Genomic DNA, 20,047 nt, shown 5'->3' on the forward strand with positions numbered 1-20,047 from the left:
TGTAGTTTTTATACCTTATTTTAATATTTGACACATTCCTATTGTCTTTGCATCTAAATAGAGATCTGCCCATGTAACATTTAAGTCTCTGACAATCTTCAATTTGCAGGTAGACTGGAGCAAATTTATTGCTGTGAATGGAGCAACTGCACATCCTCATTATGACCCAGATGGAACAGCATACAACATGGGGAACTCCTATGGGCCACATGGTAAATTTGGGATGGAGGTCTTTTGAAAAATAAAAGGGCATTAACTGTCTTCCCAGAGTTCTATTATGGTCAAGATATTAACATATGTAACTTCATTTGAAAGGTTCAGAAAGAAATCTCCAGAGTAGCCTTACTGAACTTAAAATAAATAAATTATCCTTAAGTTCTGTAGTCTTTTTGCACATATGTCTAGCAGCTGATTTTCTATTTGATGTTTTCCGTGTGACTCATATTTGCATGTTCCATTGTGCTTTTTGGTTGACAAGCATTGTAAGAATTTTCAGTATGAATTTCTAAAATGTGAATTTTTAGGAAGTACCATATTGTAAGTATAAGAAATTTGGAAAGCTACAGCAAAGAGATACAGAGAAGTTACACTGTCTAGTACATGGGAAGGAATTTATTTTTATCATGGGAGTAATACACCACAAAGGATGTTAAGGTTATAGTTTGGTTGCATTCACAATCACTGATATCACATCTCTTTCCTTGTCATCCACATACTTCCCCAGCTACCTACCAATCTGTTCCAGAAAGTTCTAATGGCTAATAATGTTAGCTAACATTTATTGAGTGCCTAGTAAGTGCTGGTGTTAACCATTTTTTTCCCCATACATTTTCTCATTTAATCCTTATAACAACTCTCTGAGAAACATACTATTATTATCCCCCATTTTACAGAGAAGGGCAGTGAACCTTGAAAACATTTAGGATACTTGCCTAGGCAAGCTGCTAAGTGTCTAATACCAACTTGGCATCAACCCTGAATAACACCCAAAAGCTTGCTATTAGTCACTCTGTTAGACCATCTTTTTTTTTAAATTTTTTTTGGCAGGGAGAATTAGGTTCATTTACTTATTTATTTATTTTTAGAGGAGGTACCGAGGATTGAACACAGGACTTCCTGCATACTAAGCATGCGCTCTACCGCTTGAGCTATGCCATTCCCCCAAGACCATCTTAATAATTATTTATCACTGAGTACAGAAGACTCTCTTAGGACCTGCAAATTCATGTTCCTATACCCAAGTACACATTGTCTCTCTCTGTTTGAAAAGAATTGTGTAAGTGTAAATATCAGTTATTTCTGACTGTCTTAGCTGTCAGTCTATCATCCATAGCCTGTGAGGCTTTTGTATAGGGTTAACTTTTGGATGGTTAGTGTACCTTTTGGTGAGTAGTTGACTTTGTGCATTGTTCATCTCTACCTCTCCATGTTTACACATACGAGTGTATAGGAAAATGAATACTGCATCTTTTTTTTTTTTTTTTTACTGGCTCAAGAAGAGATAGGGTACCCTGGAAGCATCATCGCTCAGCCCTCTCTCCTCTTCTTTGTTACCTGATCTCAGATAGGGATGTATTCTTCAAAGCTGTTATAGGAAACAGCAAACTTTTTTTTTTAGGTAAAATGTTTTGGCAGATGGGTAAACTGACTCAGTAGTCTTTTATCCATTTTTTTTGATCATTAAAAAATCCATTTCTTCATAAATGAACCATGTTAACCAAGTATATAACTTTGTAACTAGTTCATTATATGAAAAATACTGTTTAACCATTCTGAATTATCTTTCTAAAAGAAATTGATCATTAGATCAGTGATTCTCAGCCTTTAGTGTGCCTGAGAATCACCTGGGAAGCTTCCTAGCAATGCAGATAACTGAGCTTCATCTTCAGAGACTGGGAAAGGGGCCAAGAACCTGCATTTTAACTACCCGTTCTCTCCTTATTTTGGTGCATTTTAACAAGGTCCCCAGGTGATTTTGGTGCAAGTGGCCCATGGATCTCTGAGAAACCCTGCCACCAATTATCAGAGGCTGTGCTTATTATTTTGCCTCAATTTGATGTTTACACAAAGTCTTGAAGAGTCTCCCAGAGTTAGGCTCACAGTATTGTGCAAGTCACTCCCCTGGGTGTTTAGTCTTCTGCTGAGTGTTCCCTGGGTGTCTGGCATGAACATGAGCAAAACTCATACTTATAATGGGTTCTCAAAACATATCTATATCCCAACCTAGACCTCCCCAATATTTATATCCAGTTGCTTACCTAGCGTTTTTACTAGGATGTCTAATAGACATTACAAAATTATTTTGTTTAAAACCAAACTCTTGATCTTTCCCCCTAAACTTTCTCTGCTCAAATTGTTCCCCATCTCAGTTGATGGTAGCGCTATCCTTCCAGTTGTCAAGGTGATAACTTTGGAATCCTTTTTTATACCTATCTCTCACATCCATGTTTAATTGGTCAAAAGTAATTCCAGCAATGCCTTCAAAATATATCCAAAAGTCGACCCTTCTTGTCACTTCCACTGCCACCACTCTGGTTTGGGCTACCATTCTTTCTCATTTGAATCATTGCAATAGCTTCTTAACTAGTCTCCTTACTTCTACCCTTGTCCCACTTCAGTTTATTCTCAGCACATAAGCCAGTTTGTCCTTTTAACCCACCCACCTCATCTCCTAGAGTTTTCTCTTTGTTTTCTATGACAGGGCCACCCTGCCTCATTGCTGTTACTTGAACACTCCAGACTTACTCTTGTCTGAGAGTCTTTGCATTTGCTCTTCTTTCCACCTGAAATGTGTTTCTCCCAGGTATCCTCAAGGCACTAGTCCTCACTTCCTTCATGTCTTTGCTCAAGTGTCACCTTCTTTGTGAAGTCTTCCCAGACCACTATAATTAAAGCTGCAAACAGTAGCCCCCATCCTTATGTACTCACTCCTAATCCCCATTCCCTGGTTAATTTTTCATTACAGTTCTTCTCATCATCTGATGCATTATGTTTTTACTTGTAAACTGAATTGTATGAAAAGTAAAACATACTTATTGTATAATTTTTTTTTTTTTTAGAATTTAAGCTTTATAAAAGAGCCTTTTGTCTATTTTGTATACTGCTGTATGCAAGTGTCTGGAATATGGTACTTAGGAATCTTAGAAGAGCACCTGGAATATAGTTGACACCCAATAAGTAGTTGCTAAATAAGTGAGTAGGGAACTATATGGTTATCTTGTTCCAAAAGAAACTTAGTGATTGTAAATTCTGTAAGTTACCTAAGTTCTTCAGGACTTACATTGGCAATTCTAACAGCAGGAAGATAATTCAATATGACCTCAATATTTGTTCATTCGTTGAATAATTTGACAAACATATGTTGTTAGTTAATCCATCAATAGCTATTTATAGTGAACCTACTAACTGCTAAGTCATTGTTTGATACTGAGGATGCAAATATGTATCAGATACAATGAAGAGTTCAGTCTACTGGGAAGTAGATAAACAAGTAGAAAATTACAGTACAATGAGATAAGTGCCATGACAGTACAGGATATCATCAGGGCATAGAGGAGGGTCACCAAATGCCTTTGGGGGGGAAGAGTCAGGAAAGACTATTTGAGGAGTGGGTGCCTGAGTTGATTCTTGAGGAGGTAGTGATAGTCCGGTGACTGACTGCGTGAGTGAATGTTGATGAGACAGGATGATATGGGACCCAAAGTGACCAGAAGACTGAAGAAAAGGAGTTGGACATAGGTACAAATGGAGATTGCAATTGTTGGGACTGGGGAGTGGGGAGAGGAACAAATAGAATTTGAGGTATTCCTGGCTGTTACCTTATGTTTTCCTATGAAGTATGGAATGAGTTCATCTTCAGAGAGATAAAGAGGAACCATTTGTGAACACTAAAATACAATAAGGAGTTGATTACTTTGTGCATGCTGTTTCAGAACTTTAGCTAATGCCTTTTATAAAGTTAATATATTTTATATATTCAGGTCTTTATGAAATATGGGTGTCATGCACATTGCATAACTCTCTTATCTACTTTTGCCTGATTCATAAGTGCAAGGGTTATCTTTTATTCTTAAAATGTATATAAAACAGTTAAGACAGGACTTTCTATATTCCAGGTTCTTGCTATAATGTTATTCGGGTTCCTCCAGAGAAAGAGGAGCCTGGGGAGACAATGCATGGAGCCCAGGTGATATGTTCTATTGTTTCTGCAGAGAGGATGAAACCTTCTTACTACCACAGCTTTGGTGAGCCCCAGAATAAGGCACATTGTGATGGGGCCTGCATTAATGTCACTGTAGCAGAGGGACTAGTTTTGGCAAGTACTATGTTAATACAGTTTATCAGAGTATGGTGATGAAAGACTAGGGTTGCATTTTAACACCAGTTAAGTTTATTCTGTTTACTCATGTACTTCTTACCCTAGCCAACTGACTACTTGAAAAGATACAGTTATTTTAGTACAAGCCATTTCTAAAAAATTGACAACACCAATTAATTTTTAAATTGAATTTACATTAAAAATACTGACTGCTCTAGGAAACAGTTGTCAGTTTAAGAAATCATTGGCTGCTTCATAGCACATTGGGTGGGGGAGAAACAGGCTGAGATTTAGTCACGCAGCACCAACTCCACTTCAGTTCTCTTTGGAGAACAGTCTCTCCCTGCAGTCTTCTGCTCTAGGATGATACAATGAATAACCCCTAGTCATAGAAATCAGTCTGTTTGGTTTGTTTTGTATTATGTTGTACATCACTGAAGATTTAAATACAAAGGAAAGAAATGCATTCATGTATGTTTCCATAAAAGAAACTGTGGACTTTGGGTGATCATGATGTGTCAGTGTCAGTGTAGGGTCATCAGTTGTAACAAATGTACCACTTGGTGGGGGAAATTGATAATGAGGAGGCTATGCATGTATGGGAACAGGCGGTACACGGGAGATCTCTGTACCTTCCCTTCAGTTTTGTTGTGAGCCTAACACTGCTCCAAAAAATAAAGCCTTAATTAAAAAAAAATGACCATAAAATTTACAGAATTCAAAACTCTAGGTAACTTTAAAGCCCAATAATAATAATCACACAGCAAAAGATTTTGACTATATTTTGGGGGGAAATTCATATTTCATATAGATAGCTTCATTTTTTTCTCAGAATATTTATCTTCCGCGTTCTAAAGCTTTATAACCAGTCTGCTCCTGGATCCTTACCCTCACTATAAATGACAAAAGGATTAAGGAATAAAGGTCCAGATCATAAATGACACTTTAATATAATATGCCTTTACTTTGTTCCTAAACCAAAACAATTCGAAGAGAAAGATAGAAAAAAAGATAAAGAGCAAGTTGAGGGCATTCAACTCAAGCCATTCTAAGCAGTTCCCTTTTTTATATAGGAACAGAAAATATGTACAGCAAAGCTGGGAAATGATGAGGAATTATTTCTGACCAGTGTTTGTTTAGGTCAGCACTGATACGTCCAAGCATTCAGACAGGTCACCATAACTGTCACACTTCAGACAACTCTAGTTTGCTAAATAACATTTTATTGTTTGCCCGAATCTTTTAGGAATGACAAAGAACTACATAATCTTCATTGAACAGCCTCTAAAGATGAATCTGTGGAAAATCATCACTTCTAAAATCCGGGGAAAGGCCTTTTCAGATGGAATAAGCTGGGAACCCCAGTATAATACACGGTTTCATGTGGTGGATAAGCACACTGGTCAGGTGGAGAATTTTGAGTGTATTTAGCATGAAAATAATTGTACATGAAAGCAAATTTCCATATGATTGATTTTTTTCTACCTTCGCCAGGCATTAGTTGCATGACATTCTTAATCAAGGATATTACCTTCTTCCATAGGTAGAGCTGGTTATTTATTAATTAATACAGTGGATTTTGCATATTAGAAAATTGTAAGAAATGGTTTTATGTTTTACATTATCTGATTCAATTAAAATGACATCTAGAAAACCCTCTTAGCATCTTAGCATGTATTTTTCCCATATAATAATATTTGCTAAAGACAATGCTCTTCATGCAGAGGTCTTCTGTAACTTTTGCAGTGGTATTTTTATTAGTTGTTTCCATTGACTTTTTGACATGTAAATATGATAATCCTACCAAAGTTCAAAGTACATTGGTTAAATATCTTTCTGTGTACTCCTGATTAGTAGTACTATTATATTTGTCTACTTTTTACCTCTCTAAAGAAACAGTATCCTAAATTTACTGGACCCTAATTCCATTACCAAAAAATTCCCATTTTAGTAATGAGTACACATTTCAAAGAATTAGTCACTTAATTTATCATAAGCTCCTAATAGAAGTATTTTCTATTGAACCATGTGGTTAAGAGTCCAGGATTTATTTATCCTTTACAACATTGGGCCTTCACAACAATATTTCATGAGAACTTTTAAGTTGGTTGTGACAGTTGATTGATCAGATAGTCCCAGTTCATTGATTAGTGTAAGATGAGATGACTTTAAATCAAAGCATATTGGCTTTTACATTCCAAATTCTACTTTTTGCATCTACCAGGCCTGTCACTTAAAGGGGGAGAAATCTTCTTAATTTGAGCTTTCTGGATCTGTACCCTAAAGGAAATAAAATAAAATAAAATGTCTCTTTTTCATTGTTTGTGTTTTCCCCTGCAGCTTCTTCCAGGGATGTACTACAGTAAACCTTTTGTTACTTTTCACCAAATCAATGCCTTTGAGGACCAAGGCTGTGTTGTAATTGATTTGTGCTGTCAAGATGATGGAAGAAGCCTAGAAGTTTACCAGCTACAGAATCTTAGAAAAGCTGGGAAAGGGCTTGATCAGGTAAAAACCTCATTTGTCAGGGGCTGTCAGAATAATTTTGATCTTGTCAAGTTCTGGTTTGGGTTCAGAATTAGCTGTTTCTCTTACCTCTTTGGCAAATTAGGAGGGAGAAGTGTTTTAAAGCATTGAAGTTATAATTGTGGCATTTATTTAATGATCTTATATTCAGTAATGCTGTAATTACACTTATAAATTCTAATAATTTATAGATTCTTTTAGATTTTGAATATCTACAGTTTTCCCAGCATCATTTATTAAAGAGACTGATCTTTTTCCATTGTATGTTCTTTGCTCCTTTGTCACAAATTAATTGTCCACATATGTATAGCTTTATTTCTGGGCTGTCAGTTCTTTTCCATTTATCTGTGTGTCTGTTTTTCTGCCAACACCATGCTGTTTTGATTGCTATAACTTGGTAATATGATTTGAAATAGGGAGCTTTGTTTATTTTTCTCAGGATTGTTTTGGCTATTCAGGGTCTTTTATGGTTCTATACAAATTTTAGGATTTTTTGGTTTTATTTCTGTGAAATATATCATTGGAATTTTGATAAGGATTGCATTGAATCTCTATATAGCTTTAGGTGGTATGGACATTTAAACAATGTTAATTCTTCCAATCCATAACCAAAGAATATATTTCCATTTCTTTATGTCTTCCTCAGTTTCTTTCAGCAATGTCTTATAGCTTTTTAGTGTGTAATCTTTCACCGCCTTGCTTAAATTTATTCCTAGGAATTTTATTCTTTTAGTTGCAATTGTAAATGGGATTGTTTTCTTAATTTCTCCTACTGCTAGTTCATTGTTAGTATATAGACATGCAACAGAGTTTTGTATACTAATATTGTACCTTGCAACTTTCCTGGATTTATGATTTCTAACAGATTTTGTGTGTGTGTGTGTGTGTGTGTGTGTGTTCTCCTATGGGGTCTTTAGGATTCATCTGCAAGTAGTAACAGTTTTACTTATTCCTTTCCAACTTGAATGTATTTTATTTCTTTATCTTGCCTAATTGCTGTGGCTAGGACTCCCAATACTGTGTTAATAAGAGTGATGAGAGTGGGCATCCTTTTCTTGTTTCTGATCATAGAGGAATAACTTTCAGTTTTTCACCATTGAGTGTGATGTTAGCTGTAATTTTGTCATATATTGCCTTTATAATGTTGAGGTATATTTCTTCTGTACCTGTTTTATTTGGAGTTTTTGATCATAAATTGGTGTTGAATCTTGTCATTTTTTTCCTGCATCTATTGAGATGATCATATGATATTTATACTTCATTTTATTAATGTGGTATATTACATTGATTGATTTGTGGTTGTTGAACCAATCTTGCATCCTTGAAATAAATCCCATTTGACTATTGTGTATAGTCCTTTTAATGTATTGTTGTATTCAGTTTCTAATATTTTATTGAGAATTTTTGCATCTGTGTTCATAAGAGATATTGGCCTGTAATTTTCTTTTTTTGTGTGTTGTCTTTGCCTGGTTTTGGTATCAGGGTGGTGTTGGCCTTGTAAACATGAGTTAGCACATAGTCCCTCCTCTTCAGTTTTTTGGAAGAGTTTGAGAAAAATAGGTATTAAATCTTGAATGTTGGTAGAATTCACTTGTGAAGCTGTCTGGTCCTGGGTTTTTGGTTTTTTGGCAAGTTTTTGATTACTGTTTCCATCTCCTTACTAATGATTGGTCTGTTCAGATTTTCTTTTCATGATTCAGTCATGGGAGGTTGTATGATTCTAAGAATTTATGCACTTTCTAGGTTGTCCAATTTTTTTTGGCATTTATAGTGTTCTCATAATCTTTTTATTTCTGTAATTGTAGATTACATTGTAATTTCTTATCTTTCATTTCTGATCTTATTTGAAACTTCTTTTTTTCTTAATCTAGCTAAAGATCTGTCAGTTTTGTTTACCTTTTCAAAGAACCAGCTCTTAGTTTCAGTGATCTTTTCTATTGTTATTTTAGTCTCGATTTCATTTATTTCCACTCTGGTCTTTATTACTTTCTTCCTTCTACTGACTTTGGAGTTCATTTGTCCTTCTTTTTCTAGTTTCTTTAGGTGTAATTTATATTGTTTATTTGAAAATTTTCTCGTTTCTTGAGGTAGGCCTCTCTTGCTGTAAATTTTCTTAGTACTGTATTTGCTGCATCTGACAGACTTTGGTATGTCATGTGTTCATTTTCATTTGTCTTCAGGTACTTTTTGATTTCTCTCTTGGTTTCTTCCTTGACCCAGTTGTTGTAGCAGCATGTTTAGTCACCATATATTTGTGATTTTTTTTCCAGCTTTCTTCCTGTAGTTTTCTAGCTTCATACTGTTGTGTTTGGAGAAAATACTTAATATGAATTCAGTCTTCTTAAATGTAGTAAGACCTGTTTTATGTCCTAATATGTGGCCTATCCTTGACAATGTTCCATGTTAACTTGAGAAGAATGTGTGTTCTGCTCCATTTGGATGGAATGTTCTATATAGACTTGTTAAATCCATCTGGTCTAATGTTTCATTTAAGGCCACTGTTTCCAGGTTGACTTTCTGTTTTGATGTCACCATTAAGTTCCCTACTATTATTGTGTTGCTGTCAACTTCTCTCTTTAGGTCTGTTAATAACTGATCTATATATTTTGGTGCTCCTATGTTAGGTGCATATATATTAATAGCTATTATGTCTTCTTAGTGAGTTATCCCCCTTGGTCATTATATAATGTCTATCTTTGTCTCTCACTACCTTTTTTGGCTTGAAGTCTATTTTTGTTTGACATGAGTGTGACTACATCCACTTTCTTTGGCTGCCATTTGTTGTTTTTTTAAAATCATCTTTCATCTCTTTACTCTGAACCTATGTTTGTCTTTACAGCTGAGATATCCTAGAGGCAGCATATAGTTGGGTCTTTGAAAAAAAAAATCCAGCCAGCTACTCTGTGTCTTTTGGCTGGTGAATTCAATCCATTTACTTTTAGGGTGATTGCTGATGAATGAAGACTTAGTACTTCCATTTTATCTGTTGTTTTCTGGTTGCTCTGTATCTCTATTGTTTCTTTTTCCTTGTGATTATGTCAGCTATTTTAGTTTGGTGGTTTTCTATGATGTTTTTCTCAGTTCTCTCTCTCTCTCTCTCTCTTTTTTTTTTTATGTTTCATGTCTCTGCTCTAGATCTATGTTTTGTGGTTACCATAAGGTTTGTATAAAACACTTCATGGATAAAAATAGTTCTTTTTCTCCTGATGGAAGCTTCATTTTCCTAAATGGGTTCTGTCCTTTTCCTCTTCACCTTTTATGTTTTGTCTCAAGTTATCTCATTTTATGATGTGAGTTTATCACCAAATTGAAGTAGCTCTAGTTAAATTTACTGCTTTTTTCCTCTTAAACTTTATGCTGTAAGTAAGTGTTTAACAACCTATTCTGATATAGAGTTGCAATTTTATGATTCTGTCTGTTTATGACTTTAAAGTTTTATGTACTTTTTCCTTTTTGTTTCAGATAGAAGAGCTCCTTTCAACAATTCTTGTAAGGCAGGTTTAGTGGGGCTGAACTCTCTCAGCTTTTGTTTATTTGGAAATGCCTTTGTTTCTCCTTCATATCTGAAGGATATCTTTGCTGGATAGAATATTCTTGGGTGACAGTTTTTATCGTTTGCTATCTTTAGTATATCATTCTACTCTCTTTTGACTGTAGGGCTTCTGCTAAGAAATCTGCTGGGTAGCCTAGTTCTGTTGTAGGTTACTCTCCTTTTTCCCTGGCTACCTTAAAAAATTTGGGGGGGTGGGCATTGACTTTTAAGAGTTTTAATACAGTGTATCCTGGAGAAGGTCTTTTTGCTTAGGTGTTATCTTTACATCATGGACTTGTATCTCTAGTTGTCCAGGTTTGGGAAGTTCTCAGCTATTATTTCTTTAAATTCTTTGATCCTTTCTCTTACTCTTCTCCTTCTGGGAAACCCATTATCCTTATGTTACCTTTTCTAATGAAGTTGGCTAGTTCTTGCAGAATTCTTTCATTTTTTTTAAAGATTTCAGTTCCCTTTTTTTTTCTATCTGTATAATTTTAGATTTCTGTCTTCAGGCTTGCTAATTCTCTTTTCTGTGTGGTCTGCTCTATTTCCAGTGCTTCCTAGTGTATTCTTTATCTTATTCATTGAATTCTTCAGCTCCAGAATTTCTGGTTGCTTCTTTTTTTTTTTTTTTTTTTTTTTTTTTTATAGTTTCAATCTCCTTGGTAAAGCATTTCTTCTGTACATTAATTTTATTTCTGAGCTCATTGAACTGCTTTTCTGAGTTTTCTTATTGCTCACTGAGTTTCTTCAGAACAGCTATTTTGAATTCCTTGTCATTTAAATCATAGTATTCTATGACTTTAAGTTTCATTTTTGAAGATTTGTTATTTTCTTTTTGTGATACCGTGTTATCATGGTTTTTTATGGTGCTTGATGAGTTGCAATAGCTAGCATATTTGAAATAGCAAACACCTTTCTTCCTCAGGTAAAGCTTTTCTTTTTTTTTTTAACTTGATTTTAGCAATTCAACAGATTAACTTATTGGAGGCTTTTCTTTTGTTAATAGGTAGGTGGCACTATAGCACAAGTTTTTGGATTCTCTTACTTGAGCTGCCTCTGGTCATATTTGAGAATCAGCACTTTTCCATTCTGTACCGCCTCTGTGAGAGTTGTTGTCTGGTGTCCTTGCTATTGCTTGTGCCTCCAGGGTCACTGGTGCCTTGCTGCTGCTGGTGTCACCGATGCTGCTGCCTGGGGCACCAGGATGACAGGTGTCTCTGCTGCATCTGAGGTTGTCTATGTTGCAGGTATTGGTGCTGTTGGGAGAGGGAGGTGGTGGGGGTAGCCAGGGTCGAGGAGCCTCTACAGTGTCTGGGATTGTTGGGTTCCCAGGCACCACCACTGTGGATGGGGGCTGGAGTGTGGCCGCCTCTGTGGCTGGAGGGACCAGGGTCCAGGCCCTGCTGGTGCTGCTGCTCGGATCCCTGTGACTGTGGGTACTGCTGCAGTCTGGAGGCTGGAGTCATGTGGGCTGCCTCCTCTGCTGTTAGGGGTCCTCTGGGGCTTTGGGTTTAGCTGCTGTGAGTGAGGAGTCGGGATTACTGGCACCATCTCTGCTTTTCCCTCAGTTCTGCCTCTTCTGTGTGTTCCAGTGCACCCACCTCTAGGTGTACAGATGTGTGGAACTCTCTGGCATCCCAATGTGTTAGGCAGAGAACCTTTGTTGAATTATGATTGTTTTATTGGTGTAGATTGAAAGGGAGAGACAAACCGAGCATCTCATGCTGCTGTGAGGCTGATGTACACCTACTTGTTTACTAATAATTTTTCTGATGGATGAATGCTGGATTTTATCAAATTTTTTTCCTGCACTATTGGAAATACATTGATTGATTAGAAAATATTTATAACAACCATTGATTGATTTTTTAATATTAAGCTAGCCTTCCACTCCTGGACCAAATTCCAATTGGCTGCAGTGTTTTTTTATTTTAATATATTCCTAAATTTGCTTTGTTAATATTTGTTTAGGATTTTTGGCATCTATTTCATGAATAAGATTGACCTGTAATTTTTATTTCTTATAATATTTTTGTTAGATTTTGGTATTAGGGTTTTGCTGATCTCATACAGTGAGTAGGAAATTGTTTTCTTTTCTATTCTCTGCATGAGAATGTGTAAGATTGACATTATTTCTTATTTCTTAAATTCAACAGTAAAGCCATATGGGCCTGTAAATTTCTTTATAGGTAGATCTTAAATTACGAAGTATGTTTCTTTAATAGTATAGTGTTATTCTGATTCTCTTATTTCTTATTGTATCAGATTTGTTAGTGTTTTTCTAGGAAATTTATTCATGTTATCTAAAATTTCAAATTTGTTGACCTAACATTATTCATGATTATCATTCTGTGTTTAAAAAAATGTATGTAGGGTTAATTAATAGCCCCTGTTTTTATCTCTCATATGGTTGTTTTTGCTGACTGTCTTTTTTGTTTGTTTAGTTTTGCCAGGAGCTTATCGATTTAATGAGTCTTTTCAAAAGATCATCTTTTTGAGTTAGTTGATCTTTAATGTGTTTGTTTTCAGTGTCATCAATTTTTGCTATTATTTTTATTTCCTTTTTCTATTTTCTTTGTGCTTAATGTGTTCCTTTTCTGACTAAGGATATAGAAACTTAGTTTGTTATTTTTTTATCCTTTCCCTCCTCAACATATACCTTTGGGATGATACGTTTCTTTTTAGCAGAGCATTCCCCAAGTTTTGAAATATTTTATTTTTATTACTTTTCAGTTAAAGTATTTTCTAACTTTCATTCAGATTTGTTCTTTGAATTTTTTAAAAAATTTTCAAACAAATGGAGATTTTTCTAGTTATTTTTCTGCCATTGATCTCTAGCTTAATTTTGTATGATTTGAAAATTTATGAGATTTATTGAGATTTGCTTTATGGCCTAGCATAAGATTATTTAAAAAATATTTCATGTGCATTTAAAATAATGAATTCTGAATTTTGGATGTAGTGTTTTATATGTCAATTAGGTTACATTTGTTAATAATATTATTCAAATCTTCTCTATTCTTATTGATCTCCATTGTATCAGTTATCATATAACATGAAAGGTATATTAAAGTCTTTCGCTTAGAATACACATTTTTCTGTTTCTTCTCATAGTTATGCTAATTTAAATTTACACATTTTAGTGCTCTGTGTGCATACAAATTTAGAATTGTTTTCTCTTCCTGGTTTTTTGAATATTTATCTCTGAGTAATCCTTTTTGCCTTAAAGTTTACTTTTTTGCTTAATGTTTGCATGCTGGAACTTTCCCATCCTTTTACTTTTAATCTTTCTGAATGTGTACCATGTAAGCAACATATAATTTAAAAATCTATTATGCTGACTTCTTGACTTTTAATTGGGGCATTTTGTTGAAATTTACATTATGTATATTTTACCATTTTAATCATCTTTATGTGTATAAGTCAGTGACATTAAATACATGAACAATGTTTTGCAACCTTTATCACTATTCATTTCCAGAACTTTTTCATCATCCCTAACAGAAACTCTATACCCATTAAATATTGACTTCCTATTCCCCGCCTCCGCAGCCCTTGGTAGAATTTATTCTACTTTTTCTATGATTTTGCCTATTCTAGGTACCTCATGTAAGTGGAATCATACAAGATTTGTTCTTTTGTGTCTGGCTTATTACATTTATCATAATCTTTTCATAAGTCATCCATGTTGTAATGTGTATCAGAATCTCATTCCTTTTAAAGATTGAATAATATTCCCTGTATACATATGTATATACATATATATACACTACATTTTGTTTATTCATCTGTTAGTGGACATTTGGGTTATTTTCACCTTTTGGCTATTATGAATAATGCTGTTATGAACATTGGTGTACAAATATATATTTGACTCTTTGTTTTTGATTCTTTTTTGGTATATACCTAGAAATGGAATTACTGGATCATATGTTAATTCAATATCTAACTGTTTGAGGAACTGCCAAACTGTTTTCAACAGCAGATGTGCAATTTTACATTTCCACTAGCAGTGCACAAGGGTTCCAATTTCTTCACATTCTAACACTTGTTGTTTTCTGGGGTTTTTTTTTTTTGTTTGTTTTGATAACAGTCTTAATTTCTAGTCACTTACCCTGCAGTACGTTCTTGATGGCACTTATCACTGTCAGACTTTGGGCTATGTAATCATTTGTTCCTTTGACACTACTTAAGTAACATATATTTTAGTTCTTATCTATTACCATTCTTTCTCCACTGGAACATAAGTTCTGTGAGGCCAGAGACTGCTTTGTTCACTGCTGTATTCCCAGTGTCTAAAATAGTGCTTGGCCTATTATCAGTACTCAACAGATATTTGTTGAGTAAATGAATGAATGAAAATAATCATTTATGCAGTTACTTAGAAATGCCAATAATGTTGACTGAATCTAAATTATTGGGACATGCTGTTATCCTATTAATGACAATTTTCTTTATTTCTCTCTCCTGAACAGGTCTATAATTCAGTAGCTAGATCTTTCCCTCGAAGATTTGTTTTGCCCTTACATGTCAGTCTGAATGCCCCTGAGAGAGAGAACCTCAGTCCGTTGTCCTATTCTTCAGCCAGTGCTGTGAAACAGGCTGATGGAAAGGTATGCTATGAATGGACATTAGACTAAGACTTTGAACTTTAGTGGTGTTACTTTATTCATTGGCTGTTCTCCACAATGTTTGGTGCCCAGTAAGTTTCATAGCATTGAACTGAGCAGGGTAAGGTCATGGAGCATGGCCTGCAAAAGAGTTGCAGAATTCTGGCTGGGGGGGAGCATTGTATTTATCTAACCCTTTTGTGTTTTGAAACAGGTATATGCAACTTTCTAATGGTTGTGGAATATCTAAGTATTTGAGATTGGTGTTGACCATCCCCAACTTTTAGATATTTGCATTTACACATCATTGTGTAGCTATCAGTGTTTTAGCTTTAGTAGAATAAAAGTCCACTTCCACTTCCACCTCCTATGCCATCTGACAGCTTAGTCACAAACCCCCATAATCTTTTATGCATTCATACACGTGATGAAGAGAGGAAAAATATAAAAAGTGACATAGAACCTCAGTTTCAAGCCCTGTCACAAACTCTTACAGGGTGTTAGCCTCCTCACTGACCTACCTATGCTGAAGAAAGTAAGAATTAAGCGATCACTGCAAATCCTTTTGTGACCTCTTTTAGATTTGGTGCTCTTATGAAAATCTGTATCCCGAGGACCTAGAAGAAGAAGGAGGTGTTGAATTTCCCCAGATCAACTATGGCCAGTTCAGTGGCAAAAAGTATAATTTCTTCTATGGATGTGGCTTTCGGCATTTGGTGGGGGATTCTCTGATCAAGGTTGATGTGGTGAACAAGACACTGAAGGTAATGAAAATCTCTTTCTTCTCTGAACTTGTACAAAACCTGCTCTGCCCGTAAAATTAATTTGTTTTGTTTAAGGTAGGTATTGAGATTCTTTAATATTTAAGCAGCTCAGCCACTTACTTGTATTAAGTTTAAGAACCATAGAGTCATGTAGGTTAGGGTTTATTCCCTGTAGGGAATCTAAATGAACCACAAGCCCAGAAAAATAATTCTATGCTTGATGGTACTTTGAGAGAAATCACGGGACACCTCTATTTAAGGCTGAAGGGAAACTATAATTACACCAGTTGTGCTTGGTGATGCAGCTGCAAGAGCCCCGTCTCCTGTATGCAAGTCAGTAAGCCTGGTTCTTCTACTGCTGGACTGTTATGTTGACAGTCAGATTCACGCTGGGAGTGACAAAAGCTGTAGAAAACTTCCAGCTCATAGCTAGTCTTTTATCAGATCCTTTTTTTTTGGTGACTTACAGGTTTGGAGAGAAGTTGGCTTTTATCCCTCAGAACCTGTTTTTGTTCCAGTACCAGGAACAAGCGAAGAAGATGGTGGGGTTATTCTTTCTGTGGTGATCACCCCCAACCAGGTAAACATATTTCTGTCACTAGTTAGAAAGAAAAGTAGCGCTGAGCCTTTGAGGGTTATATGTAGTGATGCTGTTGATAGTTTATTTTGATTCCAATATGGCACCTTTTCCCTTTTCTTCCTCTCCTTATTATTTATATACCCTTTCATCATAATTCATACTTTAATACTGTTTTAAAGTTGTATTTGTAGAACCATAATAATAATTTACACTTGCACAGGAATTTATTTACAAACTACGTTCACACAAATTATCTTATTTAGTCATCAAAATAGATTTCTGAGATACCATTTTACACATGTGAAATCTGTAGCTTAAGGAAGTCGAAAGAGACTTGCATTAGATCTCATAGTGGTAAAGCCAGTATTTAAATCTCAATCTCCTGAATTCTGGTCTAATATTTCATACCACCATCTGTGCTGCCGATTTTAACTGAGTGACCCAAAAATCAAATGTGGTAGACCCTGACCTAGTGCGTCAATAATGTCGATCAATCTAACTTCTCGTCTAGAACAAATAGGTTCACTTTGAGTACCAGCTCTGATCAATTATTAGTGGCTGCCTGGGGTGTAGGATTCTGAGGCTTTTTAAGGTTTGGGGAGAAAAGTGCTGTTAACAATTAGTAATGTCTGCCATGGACTTAGGAGGACTTAGTCCTCATGCCATGTATGTGCCACTCCTGTAATTAGACCAGGGCAAATCTCAGTCTGCTTTGCGGTGCTTCTTTTTGAATAGATCCAGATTAACACAAAATAGAGGCATTTCTATTTTGAAAGAAAGAATTTTTAGGTCTCTTAGGAGATTGAAAAGGGGCATGGATCCTTAAACCCAAAGAGATACTATGAAGGTGATTGATATAAACAACTTAGTTTCTTCACTCTAGATAGGAACTTCTTCAGCCACAATTTCCTTTTCATTCCAGTTTATCATTCTGCAGACGTTTAGTGAATGACTAGGCATGGCACTATGCTAGGTGCTGGGGATAGATATGAAGATGAATAAGACATGGTCTCTTCCTTAGGAGTTTTACAGCCCCGTGGGGGAGACAGATTGTTGATGGGAAAAAAAATTATCTTCTATTGTCTTTCCTTCTCTAGAATGAAAGTAATTTCCTCTTAGTCTTGGATGCCAAGAACTTTGAAGAACTGGGCCGAGCAGAGGTGCCTGTGCAAATGCCTTATGGGTTCCATGGCTCCTTCGTAACCATCTGATGGAACCACCACAGGGTCTGGGAACTAGGTTTGAAATAAATGTGCTCTGTACAAAAGCGAAAGCAAAAGGTGCACCTTACCATCCCAACCTTAGACATCTAGTTTTAAAATTTCTGTTAAAAATGGAATTCATGAAATCATTATGGCTTTATATTTTCTTAGAGATCTTCCCTGAAAACATTAAGCAAGTGTTGATACAACCTTTGAAGAGAATTTTAAGTATCTATTTACTGGATATATCTTCCTCTAGGTAAGAAGAACACATGAAAGAAAAACTAGAACTAGGTCATTATCACCACCAGATAGGTGGCGACAGAGGTTCCCATACTTGGGAGAAGAAATACACATAACCATAGGTGGTAGAACATTGTCTGAAAAACCCCTTGTTTATTCCATGACAGCCTGCCTGTTGGCAGTGGTCCTAAGGTATCACAGAGAACAGGAAGCCAGCTATGTCATGCTTGGAGGCTTCTTCTAAACTGGCTGTTCCTCTGCTTCCACAGCAGGTGCCACTGCAGTTGAACCACCCGCTACCACGTCCCTTCCCACCCCAGATTAGCCTTGGGAGGGTGCTGCCTGGAGGGGCATTGTTTAACATCAGGCATTTCTTCAAATCTCCAGCCTTACAGTTCTTCAGAGATTGAGGAACAATTGGTAGTTCTTCATCTAGTTGGGCAGCAGGTGGCGTCTAGACCTTCTAATCTCCACATCTCTACATCCCCATCATTTTTACCAACAGTCCAGACCAGCCAAGATCTGTCACTTAAGCCACATGATAAAATCCCTTTTCCCCTTTTCCTTCAGTTACACTCCTTTCTTCTGCTGAACTCCCACCCAGGGCCAGTTAAACTGTGCATCTCTATGTGCCTGTTGAGTGTGGCTGGAGGGGCGCCCCTGACGTGTAGTTTGGGGCGATGTGAACGCATTAGGCTCACTGCACAGTTGTAGAGCAACACAAGTTCTTCTCAGTTTTCCTTCAGAGTTATTATAAACGACGCAGACCCTGTTCTCTTTAGTGAAGTGTCCCATACATACAGATGCCACATGCTGGGGTTTACCTTGTGGCCATAAAGTAAAAGCTCTGAGTTTTGTGGCTGGGTTGGTGAGTCACAGAACAACAGCAATAGACACGGAATGGCAGGAAGATGTCTAAACATAATGAATACAGTGGATGTGGGAGCTCAGAGGCTGAGACAACCACAGACCATAAATCCCCCGTTACTTCACAGAAGGCTTCGAAAAGGCATTGCACTTGCGCCCTCTCCTCCCTCCCTGAGATGAGACATGAAAGTTTGATTCAGATCTTACCTGGTGAATGAAGGAAACTCCAGTCGACATCTGGGAGTTACACAGATATTTTATAATCTAGGTGCATATGGCTGGTAATCCAGTGTAGAAAGTTCTGGAAATTGAATGAACTCAAAGCCTAGGCAGGGCCTCTTCCTCTCCCTAAGTCCAACTCATCACTGGACAGTGTCCCGAGACTCAAGGAAAGGGTGTATAAAGTGCACAAGTGAGGGGAAAAGGAATTAGGGTGCACCCTAGTGACCTTATCTTAATTACATCTGCAAAGACACAATTTCCAAATAAAGCCATATTCTGAAGTACTGCAAGTCGGGACTTCAACCATTTAACTTTGTGGGGACACAATTCAATCCATAACAGGATGACTGAGAGTGAATTTGGTGAGTACCTTTATACAGAATTAGCTTCAACAAAATAGAACAAGAACTCTGCAAATGCAATTACATATTTTATTGAAGCAAAGAAGTAAAGCAATTTCTCAGAAATTCTTTCCACTTTTAACCTTTTACTTTATTTTGATTGTTTAAACTGTTTTAGGAACAAATTAAGTATTTGTGTAAACACTAGAGTATTTATCTCTGATGCAGTCAATGCCTGGGAAACAAACATTGTTTATATTGTAAGTGATCTTGGGTAAATTCACGTATCTGGGCCTGTGTTTTCTTTAAAGTGAGAGGACTGAACTAGATTTAGACTCTTATTTCAGAAATTTCTGGTTTATAATTATTCGAAGTTCTTTTTTTACAGCCTGGGGGGGAGAGGAGAATATTTGAAAATGTGTGAGGAATTTTTGCCACATAACATATTAATAATTTAATGCAGAACAAACAATAAACAGCTGAAGACAGACACTTTAAGGAAACCATCATTGGGATTTATATCTCCGCCACTCCCATGATTTTAACTGTCTTTCCCAGTGCCTGGAACAGTGCCAGGCACATAGTATGTACTCAGTAACTATTTGATAAAAGAGTGACTGGCAGGAGGCGACACGGTGCATACTGGAAACGTGTGTGTGTGTGTGTGTGTGTGTGTGTGTGTGTTTATGGGTGCATGTGTTTACTCTGTGGCAACCCAAAGTGATAAACGGGCGACGGTGCATACTGGAAACGTGTGTGTGTGTGTGTGTGTGTGTGTGTGTGTTTATGGGTGCATGTGTTTACTCTGTGGCAACCCAAAGTGATAAACGGGCGACGGT

General features: G+C 36.4%; 1 protein-coding gene across 4 annotated transcripts in view; it reads left to right on the plus strand.

Annotated features, from left to right (window-relative positions):
- Positions 1 to 19,698, plus strand: part of BCO2 (beta-carotene oxygenase 2) — a 35,951-nt gene extending 16,253 nt beyond the window's left edge. For 2 of the 4 annotated variants that reach the window (XM_010968924.3, XM_045505844.2), the window contains exons 5-12: positions 110 to 212; positions 4,116 to 4,244; positions 5,565 to 5,725; positions 6,659 to 6,826; positions 14,855 to 14,992; positions 15,571 to 15,753; positions 16,223 to 16,333; positions 17,431 to 19,698. In XM_010968924.3, coding sequence (XP_010967226.1) covers positions 110 to 212; positions 4,116 to 4,244; positions 5,565 to 5,725; positions 6,659 to 6,826; positions 14,855 to 14,992; positions 15,571 to 15,753; positions 16,223 to 16,333; positions 17,431 to 17,544 — 1,107 coding nt within the window. In that variant the 3' untranslated portion in view covers positions 17,545 to 19,698. The remainder of the gene's footprint in view (positions 1 to 109; positions 213 to 4,115; positions 4,245 to 5,564; positions 5,726 to 6,658; positions 6,827 to 14,854; positions 14,993 to 15,570; positions 15,754 to 16,222; positions 16,334 to 17,430) is intronic. The other 2 variants (XM_045505843.2, XM_045505842.2) reach the window with 2 other exon arrangements.
- The last annotated feature ends 349 nt before the right edge of the window (positions 19,699 to 20,047 follow it).

Source organism: Camelus bactrianus, chromosome 33 (genome assembly GCF_048773025.1).
Source record: "Camelus bactrianus isolate YW-2024 breed Bactrian camel chromosome 33, ASM4877302v1, whole genome shotgun sequence".
In the NCBI taxonomy this organism is placed as follows: domain Eukaryota; kingdom Metazoa; phylum Chordata; class Mammalia; order Artiodactyla; family Camelidae; genus Camelus; species Camelus bactrianus.